At 43.0% G+C, this 20,673-nt stretch overlaps 2 protein-coding genes across 2 annotated transcripts; both read right to left on the bottom strand.

Annotated features, from left to right (window-relative positions):
* Positions 1–367: 367 nt before the first annotated feature.
* aldocb (aldolase C, fructose-bisphosphate, b) lies at positions 368–9,050 on the bottom strand. Its single transcript, XM_072374222.1, has 8 exons — positions 8,941–9,050; positions 3,473–3,589; positions 3,095–3,306; positions 2,837–2,891; positions 2,573–2,733; positions 2,169–2,427; positions 1,719–1,918; positions 368–1,596 (listed from the first exon to the last, which is right to left on the bottom strand). The coding sequence occupies exons 2-8, from the start codon at positions 3,582–3,584 to the stop codon at positions 1,504–1,506; spliced, it is 1,092 nt and encodes a 363-aa protein (XP_072230323.1). The 5' UTR covers positions 3,585–3,589; positions 8,941–9,050; the 3' UTR covers positions 368–1,503.
* A 2,190-nt stretch (positions 9,051–11,240) lies between these two features.
* rskrb (ribosomal protein S6 kinase related b) lies at positions 11,241–20,586 on the bottom strand. Its single transcript, XM_072375415.1, has 13 exons — positions 20,363–20,586; positions 18,437–18,727; positions 18,253–18,336; positions 17,810–17,878; positions 17,359–17,428; positions 16,386–16,493; positions 15,216–15,256; positions 14,107–14,134; positions 13,766–13,855; positions 13,510–13,598; positions 13,209–13,319; positions 12,998–13,111; positions 11,241–12,884 (listed from the first exon to the last, which is right to left on the bottom strand). The coding sequence occupies exons 1-13, from the start codon at positions 20,390–20,392 to the stop codon at positions 12,654–12,656; spliced, it is 1,356 nt and encodes a 451-aa protein (XP_072231516.1). The 5' UTR covers positions 20,393–20,586; the 3' UTR covers positions 11,241–12,653.
* Positions 20,587–20,673: the final 87 nt, after the last annotated feature.

Raw genomic sequence — 20,673 nt, 5'->3', positions numbered from 1 at the left:
CACTCTTGAAAATGCATCGCAGCATGTGCTGAATTTAAATGTATAGAGGTGCAAACAGAGGTAATCTGCAGACCAATCAGAGCTATGTGTCTTCTCAAAATGATTTTTGTCTTTGTCGAGCTGCATGTTAACTTTACTCTTTATATTACATAAATGTGATATTAGTATCTCTACACAGTTTTTAACTTAAACTATAATCATAATACCCAAAATATATCAAAAGCCGATCAATATTGTACCGATTGCCCATTTAAAATCTTAAAAGTCACCTTAATTAAGACTAACATGTAGGGTTTGTGAATTTTATAGGAACAGGAATGCATTCTACACGTAAGAGCAACAACAACCACGCAGAAACCACAAATAATTTAAGTGTATTTTAGTTTATTTTCTCCACTATTTGACACACCGAGTGTTTCAAGGACAATATCAACATCACATCACAGTATTCCAACACAGCAGTGACCGTTTCCACGCTGCTGACCCCAATGCGTTGGTCCGTGTTATGTGTAAGTCAATATAAACTCATCCGATCTTCCAGTGGGGCAGGCAGGTGGAAACAGGAAGGGGGGGGGGGTGACACACAAGCACCACGTAACAGCGACACCTTCACACAACTGAATACATTAATTACCATGTGTAATTGAAAGCTTATGTTATACTGAGAAGACACACATGATGATTTTAAATTCTTTTTTTTTTTCTTTCCCATGGATAAAGATAAGGAGCACAAGAACAAAGAGATTAGGATGAATCCCGGTGTGGAGCGGTTTATTTCAGTACCGTCTGTCTATCGACTTCTGCTGGGTCCACATCTGTCTGAAAGTATTACATATGCTCAGATGATCAACTCAGTTAAACTCAGCTCAACTCTTTCACTCTGTTCATCTTGTCGTTTTGCCCTTTAATGGATGGTACTGATGCCACTAATAATCGGTTGGTCCCACAGTCGGCGTGGACGATGTTTTTAAAAAGAAAAAAAAGACAAAAAATATATATCAATGAGCCGACGCCGTGTTCTGACAGAAGCGCAACACTGACACACGCATGCTCATCTGGTCTGCTTGGGAGCACTTGTGGGGGAGAAAGGGAGAAAGCACCCCGACGTGGGAGACAGACGCACTTACAAAGAGGCATGAAATGAATACTGACTGATTATCTCGATTACATTCTGTAGCCTCTAACTTCAGTCTCTGAGCCCTACCAAAGCTAGTCAGGAAATTAAATATTTCACTTGTAAATAGTCTCAAACTGTCTCGATTTATTTGTTCAAATAGAAAAAAAACAAAAAAAAAAAAAAAAAACCTAAAAAAAAAGCCTGTTCCCTTTAGTATTGTAGTCTCGTCTTGCTTTTAAATACACATTTCTAACAATGTAATCCCAATAACTGATAACAAAGTACAGTAGGCAGCGCAGCCCAGTGACTGATGGAAGAGTGAGGGAGAATAGCAGAGCAGATATAAGACTAGAACTAGGCCACAGCAGAAAGTGGTAGTTTGATGTTTAGTAGGCGTGGTTAGCCACGTAGAGGGACTTTGAGGCAGCGCCACCGGTTCCGGATGAATCGTACTTGCCGAGTGCAGCCTTGCCGTTCGCCTGGAGAAGACAGAAGAAGAAGAAAAAAAAAAAAAAGGTTATTATGAGAAACATATCAGAGAGACTTGATTTTGGTTTAATGTGCAGGGATGCCTCTCAGGTCCCGTTCTGTGGCGACCGACCTCGGCACGTTTGATGAACTCCTCAGTGGCGGCCTTCTCGTTGTTCAGCTCTCCTCTCCAGGCGCCGAGGGCGGAGGCCTGCAGGGCGCGTCCGTAGGAGAAAGTCAGGGCCCAGGGCTTGGTGAGCGGGCAGGTGTTAATGGCGTTAAGGTTCACGCTGGCCTCCTCTTCAGACTGGCCGCCGGACAAGAATGTCACTCCTAAAGGAGAGAAAAGTACAGTAAAACAACTCAGTTTGTCTGCCTTTTCCAAGCTGATGGCAATACATTTAAAACAAGACGAACACTAGAGGATTACGCATTAAGATGGATTTAACCAAAACAAACACACACCAGATGATCCAGCATCTGTACTAAATTCTTCTGTCTCAGGTTAATAAATCAATGCGTAACGCACTAATAACTCAAGTCATTCGAATGAATTTCCGTTTTATATCCATCCGTGTCTGACCTGGGACAGCTGGAGGCACAGTGCGGCGCAGGGCAGTGACGGTAGCCATGGCGATCTCCTCGTTGCTGAACTTGGTGGGACAGGCGTGTCCAGGTGTGACCATGTTGGGCTTCAGCAGCGTCCCCTCCAGGTACACGTGGTGGTCAGACAGAGCTTTGTACACAGCAGCTAGGACCTTTTCTGTGATGTACTGGCAACGCTTCAGGTCATGGTCTCCATCAGGAAGGATCTCAGGCTCCACAATTGGGACAATACCATTCTAAGAGACATTTAAAAAAGAAAAAAAAGCACCATATAAACCTCCGAAAGTATTTTGTGATCGATTACAGCTCCTGAGTTTGTCATTTCTATGGTTTATGGTCTTTAATGCACGACATTAACGGCCATGTTAATTCCACACCAACCTGCTGGCAGATGCTGGCATATCGGGCCAGGACATTAGCATTCTCAAAGATGGCCAGCTCAGACGGTGTGGTCTCGCTGATCTTCAGCACTGAACGCCACTTGGCGAAGTCCGCGCCGTCCTTCTTGTACTGTGCGCAGCGCTCGGAGAGCCCGTCCAGGCCTGCAACCCAACACAAAACACGGAAAAAACCCACATAAAGAGCGCTGCCTTTGGGGACGTCTGTGAGATTTTTGCGCTTTTTAAATTGCTGCCCGCCACCTGCCTTGAGTGGTGGTCTCTCCATTTGTTCCAGCGAGGGGCACAACACCTTTATCCACCTGGAAAGAGACAAACAGGCACATCCCTGAAGCCCTGGCTCTTGTGTTTTAGGATGCTGATGTAGAGCTCAACTTCACATGTAAACAAAGAGCTGATCGCTGAAAGCAAGCAAGGCTGTTTTTGCACGAATCAGAAAGGCAAAGCTGCATTTTGGCTTTAAACCGCCCGGAAACGGTCAGCTGCAGCGCCGTGCATCGTGTACCTTGATGCCAACAACAATGCCGCGGTCTTTGATGAGCTTGGCGAAGGGGGTGCCATCGTCTGTGTTCTGGTAGAGGGTTTCGTGGAAGAAGATGACTCCTCCGATGCAGCTGTCGATGCGCTGGTCGGCAGTGAAGAGCAGCTGGCGGTAGCGACGCCTGTTCTCCTCTGTGTTCTCAACCCCGATGGGGTTCAAACGCTTCGCCATGCTGCCTGTGAACCGCACACATAAAAACAGAGTAAGTGAGTAAAATCTGAGTTTTGTCTATAAACTGAGATTCAATGGAAAGCTGTTGTGTTGCGACCGTGATGCAATCAATCAGACACTGAAATTTCTCTTTAAGGATGATCCAAGCACTCAACACAAACCCAGACATACCTGTGGACTCATCAGCTGCGAGGATCCCCTTTCCTGGAGCTACGATCCTCAGGGCGATGTCTGAAAGCTCCTTTTTCTGCTCAGGACTCAGCGCGGGATACTGGTGAGTCATGGTGGCTGAAAGAGAGACAGAGAGCGACATCCTTTTACTGCGCGTCCTTCTGGACGACTGCCCAGCCCTGGCCTCATTTTATGTCCCTCTCCTCTCTTCAACACGGCTAACGTGCGAGATCACTGAGCAACATGACAACTCCGACGTGAGATACTCAATCAATCCAAGGATGCAAGCCCCGTGTGTGGGATGTGATAAAACCGAAGGCAGTGAGCCGTTTCCTGAGAGATGAAAAAAAAAGAAAAAAGCTCTATATACTGTGTTCAGTGGGACGGATCTCTGTGTCACTTCCTCATTTGCATTCATTTGGGATCGGCGACTTGTGAAAAAGGATTTTTATGCGTTATCTGGCCTCAGTTCCAGAGACAGCGGCCACGGACAGGCCTCAAACCACTCCTTTCTGTTCGCTGTGCCTTTCCTCGCTCTGTCGTAAATAAGCAGTTACACAACTCCCCCTCCCTTCCGCATCTGAATCACAGTACGGAGAGGTGGGGGTGTTACGAAACAACGCTCCTATAGACCGCGTTGCCAGTCCCCATTATAGCTGCAGGACTGAATGCGCTTTGGCTCGTCTCCCTCTCCTCAGCAACCCTCCCGTCTCCCTCTTCTGTCGCTCTTTATAAATTACACAGGGCATTCGTTTCTTTGCTTCGATTCATCTGATTTCATCTCCCCCTCTGTTAGCGCCGCCTCGCTGTGACAACAAGCGACTTCTACCAAAGTCACGAAAAAGGCGATCAACACGTAGGATTTGGAAGTTTCCATTCAAACACACCCGAAAACACACAAACCCCACCCCCCCACAATCCATACAGAGTATGCCAGGAGACAAGCTGCTGCTTGTCTTTCTGGTTGACTGCACGGCCTGCTGAGCCGTCACTGATTAGCGCTTTGTTCAGGGCTTCACGAGTACAGCGGTATGTGCTGTTATAATGGATCAGCTACAGATCAATTCATCTGATGAGAGGCTAAGAGGTTGGCTGCAGTCAGCTGCATGGGGGTTTGTCTGGGGGAGAAAAAAAAAAGAGCAGGATGCAAATATGTCTACCATAAATGCTCGAACTAATTCATTAAAGTAAAGTAAACTTAAAAAGTGATTAAAGCCAGAAATACAATCGGATCTGGTTTCGATGGTTAGATAAAAACACGCCAAGAGGGTTACAGTCGAACTCGACGAACTCAGATTATCACTCAATCCTCAACCAGAGGCCGTTGTGCTTTGATAGGCCATTGCCTGACATACTCTGTACCCTCCATGTTAATCCTCAGCTTAATGCTATGAGATAACAACAGTTAGAGCACACACAGGCCTCTCAATGAAACAGCCACCAGGTACCGCTGCACAAGCACTTCACTGCTATTAGTTCCATTTTACATGCAGGTGAAATCAAACAGGCCAGGCCTGCGGGGCACGATGCGTCTCCAGAGGGGGACAATTAGATCAGGAGCATAAGCTCCAGTTAAATAAAGCCAGTGTTTAGACTTGATAAAGTTCACAGGCACGATATGCGGGACTGGCCTTTGTGTGAGTGCGCTCAGCTCCACGCTACTGTTAGCCAGACAGACGTCATGCTCAGCAAATACCTGCATTCTTTCGCGAGGTACCTGCATGGGTCTCTGCCGAGAAAACATTGCAAAATTATTTGCAGGTCCACGTGAAATCTACATTTCACATCCTCACAAAAAGAAAGACAAAAAAAACTGACCCTCGAAGGATGAAAATGAGGCTGAAAAACACAATGGCTTGGTTTCAGATTTCACCGACTTGAGAGCAGAGGAAGGAGAATGGACTTGAAGGAGAATGTGTCCCCCCCCCCCCCCCTCCTGCTGTAGGCTGATTGCAGGCCTCACACGATCAGCCGAATGTAGGCAGAGAGAGAGGAGCCGATGCCAAGTCCATTATTCACTCTCAGTGGGTCCAGTTCTCTACCGATTCTTGATAAATCACTAAAACTAATGGGCGAGTGGAGCCGGTTGAAACCTGAAAGCTGGCTTCAAGAGAATTTTTGAATAATGTTAATTTTTATTGATGAAAAAAAATTATTTACTTGAGTCAACAAGACCCAAAATACCCAAATAATACTTTTTTTTTTCAGCTGCTTTCTCAGATCACCGTTGTCCTTTAGTCTAAAACAAGCACAAAAGGACAAAATCCACCTCGACACCACCACCTAAATACACATGAGGGGTCTCTCCTAATGCGTTTCTTACTTTCTGACATCCTGTGAGAGTTTGTATCTGTCCAAGATGAGATAACTGAGGGGCTCTGAATGGAATTATGCATCACACACACCTTCACCGCCTTTGTTCTATCGTCAGATTTAATCCATCGAGTGGCATCTGGGGGATGTATTTCACCTGTTACTTGAAATGATTTTTCTTTCACGGTCAAACTGGCGCACATTCTAAGAGAGCCACAAATAAGGCAGAGCCTCGTTCCGACTGTTTTTCTGCTACGCGAGGACATCATCTGATGCAGAGTCCTGAATATCGTAGATCAATATTTCAAAGCAACAAGTCGGAGGCCAAGTTGTTGTCTGTTAATGGCAGACGTTGCCCAAAGCAGGACCTCACGGAGGCAGGAGACACCGACGCTCGCGTTAGACTACGTGTTCACGTGTTGTCTCTTACATGCCACCCCAGTGATTTATTTCAAACCAATCGTAATGGCCACTGATGACGGCTAAATGCAGAAGGCAGGGATCGTGTCCCTGCGTAATGGCGCCAGAAGGGGCCGTGTTGTGGTAGAAAAGGCGGGCAAATGTACAAGAGAGTCGCTGTTAAGACGGTCTCTGTAGGAAAACAGTCCCCAGAAGAATCAGACAAGCAAATCTTCCGGGAGCGAGCAGCTCATTCGGACACTCGCTGCTTCCTGTCGGGAAAACAGCTTTACCGTACCACACAGGAAATGCAGAGGGAGGAGAGCGCCGCTCAGCTGGCAGGCCGACACCAGGCCAGTTTATTCACGTGATGTTGTGCAGAAGGGAAATCTTCTGCACAAGGACTGCATTTCACAGATGTGTCCCCCCCCATGGCCGAACCTCTGCTGTAGTTACATAAACTCACTGACCTCTGAGGAGCTGATGTTTAATAAAAGCTCCACAACTCTCTGGCGGCTGATTAACATCAGAAGCAAGCTTCTGATCGCCTGAGGTCACCTCAACAGGGAAAACGCTGTCATGTGTGCGTGAAGAATCAACCCCTTTAGACATTAAAACACACTTCAGGGTAGTGTCACTCTGACATGTTTTTAAAAAGCGACCTTCTGGTGGTTTTCAGACAGTCTTCTTGTACGCTGGAGACTTAACTGGTGACCAAGGACATCTGATTTGACCAAAACAGCTTAGAAATTGAAGTGATAATGATTTCAAGAGAGAAAGCTGAGACATTCTATCGTGTCGTCATCTCAACTTTCCCCCCCAGTTACGTCACAGGATTTTGCTCCGGGTGGTTTGCCTCAACAAGACAAACGCCACTTCTGCACTGCGACATCAAGATGAACGGCCTACTCCCAGCTGCGTCACACCTTACTACGTAGAAAAAAAAACAAAAAACAACAACATGCGAGTCTTCTCACTGAACAGAACCAAAACTCTCATTCCTGCCGTACAAATGGAACATCCTGAAACCACTCGGGTCGAATCAAACCAAAAATCGGTACATTTAAATCGCTTCTCTGACGCCTCCATCTTTCACCTTCACCTCAAGAACCGGCCCAGAGTGCAGTCACACATCACAAATACACAAACATCAACATCAGCAGCTATGGCAATCATGCTGCAGCTGTTCTTTAAAGCATTGCTGCAAGCATTTAACTACTACACAGTTGAAGCTTGCGTGCTATAGTGGCTAGCGATTAGAAAGGTTGCAGGTAGGGGCCGAGTGGGGATAAACTCAGTTTATCTACCTAAATAAAATAAAGAAAAAGACCAAAAAAATGGAATACATCAGGCTGGCATTACAGTTATTAAACATATCAATACTAATGATTGTAGTAACAAGCAAGAGGGGAGAGGATGGGGACATTTAAAGAGATATGGGATCTATTTTTTTGTTGCCTCGTCTGTATCAATATCCCCCCCTGGAGGCTTGCAAGCTGCACGAGCTTCGAGGCGGTGAAATGGCTCCTGCGGGGCAGCGCTAGTCAAAATGCAAAAGCCTGCTTGCTGTGCTGCATTTTGTTACCCGGCGGGCTGCTGGCCTTGGCGCTGATGCACGTCCCTGTATTTGGGCTGCTTCTATCTTCAGGCCTTGATCCAGCAGCACCAGCAGGAGCACTGTTACCCATGTCACCAGCTCACTGATACAGGAGCCTATAGCAGATGTCAAGGCCGCGTGTGTCGTTGCAGTTCAAAGAGAGGTTGACACGTGTGAAAATGTGCAGGTTATACTACAGCAATATCTCCATCTCGAACACAGTTCATTAAGCATGACAAAGTATGGCAATTGATGGGGTTGGATTGGGCTTTTTGAAGATGCAATCTTCTTTTGGGTGTTTTTAAATCAAACATTTTGTACACTAAACAAGGCTGAAACAATTGTGTTGGTTTGTTCCCCCCCTCCCGCCGATTTGTCATAAAAAAAACAAATGGATAAAGACGTTTCCTCTAATGTCTACAAAGGGAAAACAATTTAGCTGAAGTCACAACAAAACGTTAATATCTGTTGAATGTCTGTTAGCTTTACAATAAACCTAAACAAACTATTCATCACAGTCTACATGTTGCTTTTAAATGATCTGATCGTGTGAAAACGAGTCGTGACGCTTCTTCTACGTACATGTTCTCATTATGCTGTGTCTCCTCAGCCCGCCCCGCCTCCATCACATCAGAGGTCTACGTGCGCCTGAACAGATACACCCTGACAGGAAACGACTTGTCATCACCCTCCCCCCCCATCACCTAGCACTGCTTCTATCCACGTTTCAAGGAAAAAAATTATCTCCAATGGAGAACTTTTAACGTATTAAGGTCTGGGTGCGTCGATTTAAAAGTAAAACCCGACGCGACAGGCTCTTTTCCTTCACTTCCATCCTTGAAGGTCACCGTTTTAACGCCCTTCCTGTTGCGTATTTCGATGATGAGCCAACACGCGCAACTTTACAGACATATTATTATTTTTAAATGGAAGAGTTCGGAGGTTTTGAGTAAGTCAATGCAGACATAGGAGTCCCATTTAACACCGGTTGCCATTTATTTCTGGGTAACTAGCTGGGAAGAGAAAGTTAGCTCTCGGTTCCGTAGCGCAGCATCACATTCCCATCAGCATCAATATTGCCGTCATCGTTCCATGTGATCAATAACAATCGAGGAATGTGTGAGGATATGTTAAAGTTAAGATCAGGGTTGATTCTTACCTGTTGGTAGGTCTAAGTCAGGTTCGAGAGCAGGTGAGCTGTGTGCGGAGGATGCAGAGCGGTCTCCTGTTTCAGTGCTGCAGCGCAACGTGACCCTTTACAAAGCCGAGAGGAGAGGGCGGGGCCAACACGACTGCATCATGTGATGGAGCGACGCTCCATAGCTAATGCGCATGCGCTTGAATAATATCACCGTTTAGAGCGAGAACAGCGCAGCATGATTCTGCATCTTTCTTTACAAGCTTTTCAAGTCTCGTGAAACACAAACGTTGTAAAACGGAGATTCAAATTTCAGAGATCAAAATTTCAAGAGATCAAATCTGACATTCTGTATCTGGCATGTGTATATTTCTTAGCTTCAACATTTTCTTTCTGAAAGAGATCAGAGGATCCATTTAAAGAGACCCAGGTAGATTCTCATGGCTGCATGTTGACATATTAGAGAAAGTGTTAATAACAACGGTACCTGACAAGTGAATAAGAAATTAGAAGTTTCAACCCAATGTTCAAAGTTTGTGAAATGGATTTCAAAACAGAATGAAATGGCTCAGAAACCCTTTATTTAACAGGGAAACAGCAGAAAGATTTTTTTTATTAAGAAAAAACAAGAACAACATATTTTCAAAGAAAAAAAAAAGGAATTGGGCCAAGCATATGTTACTTCACTTCCTCTCTTAGCACTCTATTGGGACTGTTGATGACCACCGAGCTGATATGATAAGAAGATTTTTGGATTCTGATTCTCAACCCAAGTAGCTGGGACATATCTGATCCAGTGTATGGGTGTGGAAGGACACCAGTGCAAATTCCACTTCCTTCTGCAGAGGAGGAAATACAGGATGCCAGACAGCAGAGAACCCACAACACAGACGTAGTTTTGTGATTGTAACTTACACTGTACATGAAATAGTTGCACATGACTGAAGTCATGAAAGCCATCGTACTGTGGTCTTTTACAAGAGGCGTTCACTAACAAAAAACTACAAGGTAAAGATGTACATGTTGAAAATCAGGTGGCTTTGAATAAATTACAGTTTAATCTGGGGCCAGTTTCAACGTCTTGACCTTTTTGACAAAATAATCCAATTTATGGTTGTGATAAACAATGTATCCAACTGGATGTGCTAAGATGGTGGTGACCAAGATAAAAAGCAAATAATAATAGATGTGACTCCATCATATTTGCATTGGATCTTCCACAGCAAATACTTTTATAAGTCAGGTCTGTCAGTGACATTTCCTTTTCCTGATAGTGTTGGCAATCTATGACCCTCTCATAGGTGCTGAGATTTTTTTCTGGCGTCCTTGTATGCAGTGTTGTTACTCAGAGGAGTAGTTATTTTGGTGTAGACCTACATGTATAGTATAAACAAAACATCAGACCCACAAGCTCAAGTCACAGCACTGGAAAATCGGCTCCACACGTCAAAACCCAACAGTCAATCTGGATTTTCAACAGTGATTTTCAACAGTGATGCACACCTTCTGGACAGCTAGGTAGTCCGACACACGGGTAAATAAAAAGATTAATAATTTAACTGAAGGGGCCATCATTAAACAGGAATCCCAGCTTTTAGCATCACCAATCAGTCAGATACAACCCTGACATTCTTCCTCAATATCCACCATTTACACCATAACTTTCGTGACCCTAAGGACTAATATTATGGGAGTGGATCAAGGTCAAACAAATGACTTCCCAAGGTGCTAATGAGCTATAAAGGTGCTATAAAGGCTGAACTACCCACCACTCCCATTCAGTCAGTTAGAAAATAAAAAGGCTTTTATAAGCAAAGACAATACTTGGATCAGTGAGGAAAAAAACAACTCCAGTTTTATTATTTATTATTGAGGAATAAAAATGGGTAGTGCATGATTATGTTATATTACTTGATGTGTGTTTATTGTCATGATATTTTCTGAGCCACAGGACACTAAATAAAATGCAGATCAGCGCTGGTTGGTTGACTGCCCACATACCTGTATTTTGGTTTTCGCCACCATTCAGTCCTTTTGGGAGTAAGTGGGTCATCGTAAGAGCTTTGTTTCTATACATATATTTTGGAGGTAAATATAAATGTTTGTGTACAGATTATCCCAAATACTGGTTTCAAGGAATCCATGCAATCATGGGACCTGCACAATCCTTTGTGCTGCCTGGACAAAAATGACATGAAAACTTTTGCTTTGGGATACAGAAAGATTCTAAAAAGATGAGATGAAATGGGATTATTCTTTTCTTTTCTCAAACCAAAACTGACATTTGTGTTTTCAGGACAATCAGTGAAATATATCTCATGTAGCTGTCCCAGTAGAATCTTTGTACAAATGTGGCAATATTGCGTATTAGTTTAACGTACTGTAAAACAATGCATCGTATCTCATATGCACATAGTAGACTACAAATATCACTCTGCAAGTAAGCCATGTTGAGTAACTCGCACGAGTTAAGTAAATGAAAAATGGGATTTCTTAACCCAGCACATGCACACCATGGGTCTGAGGAAACAATGTGGCACAATGTTGGGAAGGTGAAGCAATCACGATCTTCTGTTCACTCACTGATAAACTGTTTTAGCACTCTTTCTCTCCTTCTTTAAACCACCCAGCACAGACGAAACAAACCAGTAGAGAACTGTAGAGTTTAATTTTTTATATGTGCTACATGGTAATTACAAAAAAACCCCCATCGTGACATAACAAGTGTAAAGAGGAATAAATTCATATATATGAGTTTATACACAAGCATTTTGTGATCAAAAAGCAAGATCAGGATCACGCATATGAGGCATTCTGGGTAAACGTCAGGGCACTCTTTACAAAATCATAATTTAATCTGAGATTGATGGCTGCACACATAGCAGTCCTGAACAATAGAAAATTACCCCCGTATATAAAAAATGTTGACTGGAGGTAAACAACTCTGTTAAGTGCAGATCTAAAAGACAATACTGCTGGTCAGCTCTCAGTCACATCTTAGATCTGTACAGCTGGACACCAAAATCAAGGCTAAATATGAAAACTGGCGAGTACTCCCCTGAGACACAGGTTGAATTTACTGGCAACCGAAGTAAATGTAAGTGAATGGATCAGAGCATGAACAAAGGTGTTAAGGAAATTTTATAGCAAATATAACAATACATGAGGCTTTTATGTACAAAAAAAAAAATGACGCAAAAAAAACCCAAATGAGGGCCGAAGTTCATGAGTCAATTCACTTCGTTGAAGGGTTTGGTTGGATTTCTACTTAGATACATTTAAATTAAACAAATACATCATATAGAGGCCAACTAGCATAACTTGTGCATGACGGCTTACATTTGAAAGCCTCCACAGACAACGCATAGACAGGGCAGCTATGACCAGGCTCTGGAAAAAAAAACTAGATGGCTATTAGGGGAATTTGTTTTGTACAAATGTTTAGCAAAGAGGCTTTAAGATGTGCTAGGTGTAGAAAGGCAAACAATCAAAAGAAAAAAGGTGTTCACGAAGGAAAAAGCATGACATTTGCTAAAACATATGGGGACATGGTGCTTTTTTTCTTAAATGATTGATTCCCTTCAAATGAAATCAGAATCTGCAATTTTAGCATTTCAAAGAAAAAAAAAAAACAGATTTCAAGGCGCAACACACAAACATTTGAATAACAGTGCACAACATGTAGGCCTTTCTATTTAGAGCATCAGCAGACACCACTGTAAACTCAAAGTACGTCACACAAATACTTCCCTGCGTGGACCTTTTCCCTGAGGGAGCTGCAGTGCTGGGCCGGGCAGCGGTGTAGTTGTGCGTGTGTGTATGTCTGCGTACAGCTGTGTGTCCGGCGTGGCGGGAGGACTCAGGAGTGAGTCGTAGTCGAAGCCCCTCAGAGGCTGCAGGGACAAAGTGAGGCCTCGTCGAGCTTTTGCGGCCCGGTCTGGTCTCTCTCTCAGCTCCAGAATCACCTGACAGTAAAGAAAAGTCACTTCACTTGCAGGCGCTTTGTACATTTTAAACAATCTGAGTCACGTTTGAAGTAAATCCGAGAGCTGGCCACAGCCAGGAGTTTATTTGTTACCTCCACAGGCTGACGCTGCAGGAGGTCGAGGTCAAATGTTGTCCCGTGGAAGAAGGTTTGGCGTTTAAAACGATCGAGAGTTCTCAGGCGGCGGGAGGGAGTCTTGCACAACAGCTGGACAGAAAAACACCTGCAGGTTATGATCTGTTTTGACTAATTGATGCATTCAAATAACCAAACTGCAACAGCAATATGATTAGTGTCCGATTACCTCAGTTATTAACAAGGACAGTGGGGGGCTGAGGCTGAGGGGCATTTCATAAGGAAAACTCCTCACTTTCCTCAGCATACTGCAGTGGTCTGCTTCTGGAGGCACGGGGAACTGTGGGGACACACGAGGAGAACTAAATCAGGGTGATTCATCTTCTGAGCATTTGAAATACTCAGCAATAAATGATCACAGTCCTTTATTTACTGCCAAATATCGAGCTCCGCGGTCACTGAAGGACTAAGTGTGGGTAATTCCTACTTATCATGCAGTAGAAGCCGACATACTGGCAACAAGAGCTCACCTTTCCTGTAACCAATGAAAAAAGCAGAATTCCTAATGACCACCAATCAGCTGCGTGGTTGTAGGGCCCACCGCTCAGCACTTCTGGGGCTGCCGGGCATACAGATCACAGTCTCAGCCATTCTTACACCTTATATTTTTAAATCAATATCTTAATTTCTTTGCAGAATATAATAATGTAAATACTCCACATGTTGGTGCATGAAAAACATTCCAGCATGTGCAACTGTTGCACGGTCATCTACTGCTTCTCTCACCCATATACTGGATAGTTCCACAGATGGTGAAAGCTCTCCCTCCTCTCTCCAAGCGACGGGACAAACCAAAGTCAGCTAAGCGGAGGTGACCTAGAAAAAAAATTATTTTGTCTGCATCATCATGAGCAGGAGACACATTCTTCATGCTAATAAAGTTTAGACAGACAAAATAAAAAAGTACAGACATGGCGACATCATTAAGCACTCTCAATGTCAACAGATGCACAGTTTGCATTCTTAAATGAGTGCTGAACTCAGTCAGGATGCTCTCTGGAAGCTTCTATGGTTCTCCTGCATACCAGAGCTATGCTGCTCTCTGCTGGGGACATGATTTCACTCACCGTTGTCAGTCAGAAGGATATTTTCCATCTAAAAAGCAAAAAAAAATACCAAAAACAAACTGAATGATAGTGCACTAGTTAGATTCAAATAAATGCAACATGTAGTCAGTGACAGCATTTTCACATCACTTAACCACACAAAATATTGCTTACTAAGTTATAAACAGCAATAAACTTGCTCTCTCTTCTTTTTTTCTTCTGAAATTTGCTGTACAGTTGATTGTCTTACTTATACTTGTGTTACCTGAAATACTACATGTGCAGTACTGTGCGACAGTTTTGAGGTACGCCTTTTTCTTTACAGACACTCCCCTTTCTCCTTACATAACAATGGTTTCTTGACAACCATCCTTCCATGGAGACCTCACATCTCATCAAGGTTCTGTTCTTTTACTGTATACAGTTTTCGAGGCCTGACGCTTCTTTTGTCTTAAACTAGGCCAGTTTCCTCAGATTTTTGAGGACTCACTGCACACCGAGCTAAAATATGCCAGGTTTTTGGCTAAAAGCTCTTTAGGAACCACCTTGTTGGTGGAAAACTACTGTTTTATGTCCATCAAACTATTATAGCAGCTACAGAAATGCAAATAAATTGTGTATCTTTGCCATAGTCTGCTGGCAGCAAAGAGTCTAAAGACACAACTTAAAATTGGTTCTTTGCAAAGTTGTCTGTTATGTGTAAACCAAGCCCTGCTTCATCCCACGCAAAAGGTGCCTTTTGTATACTTAAATGACTCATAGATCATTATCAGGTGGCTTAATAAACAACTTCGACGACAAAAACCCACATTCTTCAGCGAGTGGTCAGGTGCAAGCATAGGACTGAAAGTCAGTGAAAAAGCAGTCAATGTTTGAGGAAATCGTTGAAAGACCTACAGAAAGCATTGAGCACTATCGCTTGAGATGACTTTCAAAGATTACAAGTAAATCTGGCTTCTTGGAAGCAAAATATAAAAACAGCGGCTCAGAACTCCTGCACTGTGCTGGACACGTTGTTACCTTTGATGCCTTGGAATTCGGATTTGTATTTGTTTTAATGTGACAATCTCTTGCGAACAGAAGTGAAGAAGTGTGTGTGTGTGTGTGTGTGTGTTTCTCCCCTCTCTTACTTTCACATCTCTGTGGATGACCCCAAAATCATGCAGAAACCCTGTGAAAAAAAAACAGCACACATAAGAAAAAGATCATTAAACCCCAACCGGTGAAATAACAGATTTCAAGTCCAAGTCTCTCTTAGGGCTTAATTAAAAAAAATCCTGGTACTCGTCTGTTGCTGTGGGAGATCCCTGTGAGAGTTAATTCTAATTAAACCCCAGTTTTCAATCATTCACAGAGAAATTACAATGGAAACATTCATGGTGACACTTGGATCTGGTTATGAAGTTTTATATGATATGTACAACTCTAATTTCTAGAAAGGCTGGGATTCTGTGCAAAAATTTTAATAAAAAGAGAACAATGTGACTTCTTATTAACTTAAACTCTATAAGTTTAAGTTAAGTCATTAAGTTTAAGTCATTATATCAAATACTGAAAGAGAGATTGTGTTTTTTTTCTCTTTTTGGCTCTGCACTTATTTTAGATCTTACATCAGAAACACATTTAAAAGGGTTCAGGAGCACAATTACCACTGTGTTGAGTCATCTCTTGATTGAACTAATCTCTCTAAATGTTTAGAATGTAGGAGAACAATTACAGTAGTTTCTAAGTAAAATCCTTGCTTGATATAGGATTTCAGCTTCCTTTGTTGTATCTTTTGTTCCATAATGCACCAAATGTTCTGAGTTTGAGCGGGGGGGCAGCTCAGTTTAGCACCTGAACTCTTTTACAGAGATCATAATGAGGTTTTGCATTTTCTTACGGAAGATGGCAGAATGTGTTGCTCTAATATTAATGGGGAACTCTTCCCTGTCTTACAGCCTCTCTTTTTATACCTGCTCATGTTACAGACCTGTTTCCATTCAGGTTTAGAGATCAGCATTAACTGCCATTAATCAAAAGTCATCATCAAAGTCAGAAAACAAGTTATAATTCAACTTCCTTCTGAGATGTTTTAGCTGCACCTGTCCCACATTTGTTAAGATGTGTTGTCTACAACTGAAAAGATGGGCAAATATTTGAAAAGACAAAACAAAATCAATAAAATATCTAAATTTCAACATGCTGACTTTAAACTGTTCTCAATAAAATCCAATGTTTAAATCATTTGCAAAATATTGCAATCTGATGGCATTTAAGCTCCTTAGTTTTATTAGTAGTAGATTTTATTGCATACACACCGAGCGCACATCCCAACTCTGTGGCAAATAGTCGCACTGAGTCCTCAGAGAACTGACCGATCATCTGCCAATAGGTGTAAAGGTCTCCTGTGCTGCAGTAGTCACACACTGCGGGAGCAGAGAGGGCATCAGAAAAACAGCGCACATAAGATGTGACTCTGTAGTGCAGAGGACATGAGAGGGGTAGTGAGGGGCAGCAAGAGGTGGAGCAAACACTGCTGAAAGAAAATTAGGAAAGAGAAGTGTTGTTGTCCCCCCCCCAACAAAACTACAGCCGTGGCTTTAATGACATTTTTCTCTGTTAAATAACACAACGCGAAAAGAAAGGCAAAACGTTCAGCAGCGCTGGGGGTATTTGTTACCGTCGTCATGGCAAAAAATGTGTTTCAGCTGCTGCTGAAAGTTTCAGTCCAGAGAGAGCTCACAAATATGTGATAAATGTGACAAATAAGTGCAGCAGCAGGACCACAGCTTTCCACTTTAAACAGCAATCATTTCCATGTCCTCTGTATTTATGGCCGAAAAAGACGTGATTCAGAGATGATTCACGGTTTGAACAAGGAGCGGCATTGTTCAGTTTCCGATCTCTGAGCTAAAGTGCTCTCTGGTATCAGGGGGTGAGGAAGCAAACAAAGTGGGTCACACTTTCTGAGTCAGTGGCTAATTTGAAAAAAAAAAAAAAGGGTAAATGCTCTGGAGGGAAGGGAAAAAAGACAAAGCAACTGTACAATGCAGGGGAATCATTAGACTTGTAGGGGTTTGGTAAAGTCTGCATTTCTAGGCACACACATCCAGAATTCAAAGGCTTGATAGCGCTTTGCCTTTTGGTTAATAGGTTTGTCTGTTTTGGGTCGGGGATTGTGGGCAGAGTCTGGACAAAGCTACCAGTGGTAAAGTGACAAAAGGTGGAGTAAAAGGGGTTTTGGATTGTGGATCTGGGTTGGAGTGGGTCACTGGTAGCTGACTGACTCACTAATGTAGAGGTGGCGCTGTGTCTGCCAGCAGTCCTGGAGGTCATGGACAAATGGGTGGCGAACATGACGCTGTGGGTAAAAGTCAAAGGTTGTAAACCTGGAAAAGCTTCATTCTGACTATCGACTGGACTTCTTTTCTTCCCTCATTACTATCAATTTTTTATTAGAGATAACTTAGCCGAGCAGTATAGAAACTACGAACATCATTTTTTGAGGAAAGGGTGAACAAAAATACTTGACAAGTATCAATATATTTCAGCCTGAATACTTTCAGGCTAATAATTAAGAGCTATATAGCAGCACATCATACACATACAAAAATACAATATTTTCACCCGAACCCTCTTTCTCCTTTTTCCTTAAAAGCTTGAGTTAGACCTTTAGATGTTGTGAAGTCGTGTGTGGATTTCCTAACAATGCAAACACAGGGATTTTGGAGGCAGTACCCACCTGCACAATAACTTCTTCTTTTGACTGCTCCAAGACCCCAAGTCTCAGAATCTCTGCTTTAGGTATGACCTGTTAGCAGACACAAATACTGCGGTGGAATGGCCAAACAGGACTGGACAGGAATGACTTTCACATGAACAAAAACATACAACAAATAGTACACAGTTTTTGTTTCCTGCAACAATCTCATTGGTGCTTGTTAAAAGATTATAATTTTAAAAAAAAAGGTAAATGTCAAACTCAGAAGATGACAAGAGCAAGGAAGGTTTGTGAAAGCATGTAAGCCTACTTCAGTAGGCCCCCAAAATAAAATGATAAACTGGAAAACAAGGATATTACGGGCTCTTTTTTTACTGAATAAAACATTCTGCATTTGTAATACTTTCAATATGTACAGTGCAAAACTGTCTGATTGTCAAACTATACATGTATGACAGACTCACTTTAACAGCGTATGTCTTTTCTTTGGCTCCGTCCTTTACTTTCAGGATGGGCCCAAATGACCCTTTGGCGATGTAACCCAGAACCTAGTGAGGCAAATAATGACAGATAAAGACTTTAAGACAGAAAAAAAACCCCAAAACAAACTGATATGGTTTTGGTGTCTGTGTCGGAACTGAGGCCCACCTGAAAGTGCTCATGCCCAGGCACAGGTCTCTGGGGGAATTCGGGCAGGAACATGGAAACAAACCCCGGAAGGCTCCACTCTGCTCTGAGCTTGCTTGGGCCGACTCCCGCCAACCTCAGGACATGCTCTGGGACCTCGGGGGCTTTGCCTTGGAGCATTCGATGCTGGCCCAGACGCAGTGCAGGGGACGCCAGGCGACAGAGGCCCGCTGGGATTGACAGGCCCACGCTGGAGAGGAAGCCACGCCATCCAGATGAGATGTGCTCATCCTCTTGCCCTTCAGAGAGCCTCTGTAGCGGTTCAGGGGTGTCGGACACAGAAAGAGTCTTTTATGACGCAGCTTTGCAGATCAGTTGTATTTGAGTGTTGTTAATGATGATTATGGATCAGAGAATAAAACTTTTTTCATAGCAGACATTTTGATATGCCACAGCAGCAAACACACAGATGCATTTAAGATGGCTGCATTCCACTTGGTAGAAGGTCTCTCCATAGTGAACGCTGTGTCCCCGTCAAGATTTACTGCAGCGCTGAATTAAACTTAGCATTCATTAGACCAAAAGGTCTATCAGAGCCTACACTGTTGACTGCAGTTAAAGTTAAAACTCACTTGTAACTCAGTGCCACAAATGAAGAGTTTGGAGCTGGTCAACATGGATTATCTGGCAAATGGGCTCTTGCAAATAATCGAGCTATCCAGCTAAGTACACTTTGATGTTATATCTTTATAGACTGCAGAAATCACCCGAGTGCTTCTGACACAAAAACAATACTACTACAAGCCAGACGCTTCCAAACCTTCTCCCTGCTTTTTTTCTGTGACCTCAGATTCATCTTTCCAGAGTGCCGTTTCAGAATGGCCCCACCCGGTTGAGCAAAATCTAATCTGGCCTCGCTATTCTTGAGGTCTCCGAGTTCTTAGCACTTCGTGAGCACCTTTTTGAAATCTTCTCTTTATAGTAGATGTGGTTAGAGATATATTTTTCTTTACTGCAGAAAGGGTCTTGTAGTATTTGCTGTTGTTTTCCATGAGCTCACCAGTAGATTATTTTATTTCTGCTCAAAAATATTCAAAGTGGGCGATTTATCCACCCCTAATGCTCCTGCTGTCTCTCATTTTGTTTTTCTAGCATAAAAATTGCCTGTTTTATTTGTATAGAGAGCCTTTTCTTAATTTATTCTTTTTTTTTAAATCTCATGCCAGAGGTTGACAGTATTGACTCCTAATGCAACTGGAGCCCTTGGCATCCACTCCAGACCTTTAAGGTGTCCATGAAAAACGTTTTAGTCAATAGCATGGCTACATTCTACATACATTCTATAAATATTTCATGTCCAAACTTTACATATACAGTAATGATATCCATATGATACTTCCAGCTATGCGCCCACTTTCATGAAAAACTGTCACTTTATGCTCAGACGGACCCTTCCGCATGACAGATCTGAGGCTCTGTGAGGCAAGATGGATGTAATCAGCCATGCAGGATGTCATTATCATCTGAGCCAAACGAGAGAACACATCCGTGGTTCTTCAGCTGTGTAACAAATGCCATCAGTGACAACTTCACCTGACGATTAACTGGGAGTTAGGTGTCCTTTTAATGTTTGGACACATTCTGAAAGTCGATACCGGAAGCGTGACATTTATTTGCCTTCAAAGTAAAGGCGTTCACGACATACTTTGGAAAACCATTGTGGGATACAACAAATTTTCATAGCAATAAGAAATGTTTGAAATTATTGCGCACGCAATTATATTAGATTTAATTTAACATGCTGCCAAAAACAAACCCCATCAAACGTTACTGTCACCCAGTGTCGTTACCAGTCGTTAATCCTGGACACCAAATCATCGCTATGGAAACAGGGAACCCCCTCCCCGTGTGCGTCACCTTAGCAACACGGAATTTCTTTAAACTCACCTTCCTGTTTTTACTCCCGTCGGCTCCCATTTTGAACGTGACGGGACATCAGCACCGTAACCTCACAGTGCGACGTCTGCTCCTCATTCAGACACTCGCATTCCCGTGGGGACCATCATCGTCCCACATCCAGTCTTACGCACGGCGCAAACTTTAAAATGAGAGGCTCGACGAAGCAGAACAAGTCTTCGCCAGTGATCAGCGTGGTTGATGTGATTGTCCGATGCAAAACGTCACAGATATGGCGACATAAAAAAAAACAAACAAGTTAATCCCGAGTAAGGGTAACGTCAGCGAAAATCCGCCCACAT

This window comes from Leuresthes tenuis, unplaced genomic scaffold (assembly GCF_036924035.1).
Source record: "Leuresthes tenuis unplaced genomic scaffold, fLeuTen1.0.hap1 SCAF_21, whole genome shotgun sequence".
Classification (NCBI taxonomy): Eukaryota; Metazoa; Chordata; class Actinopteri; order Atheriniformes; family Atherinopsidae; genus Leuresthes; species Leuresthes tenuis.
The sequence above is the reverse complement of the archived record's forward strand: the minus strand, read 5'-3'. Positions and strand labels throughout refer to the sequence as shown.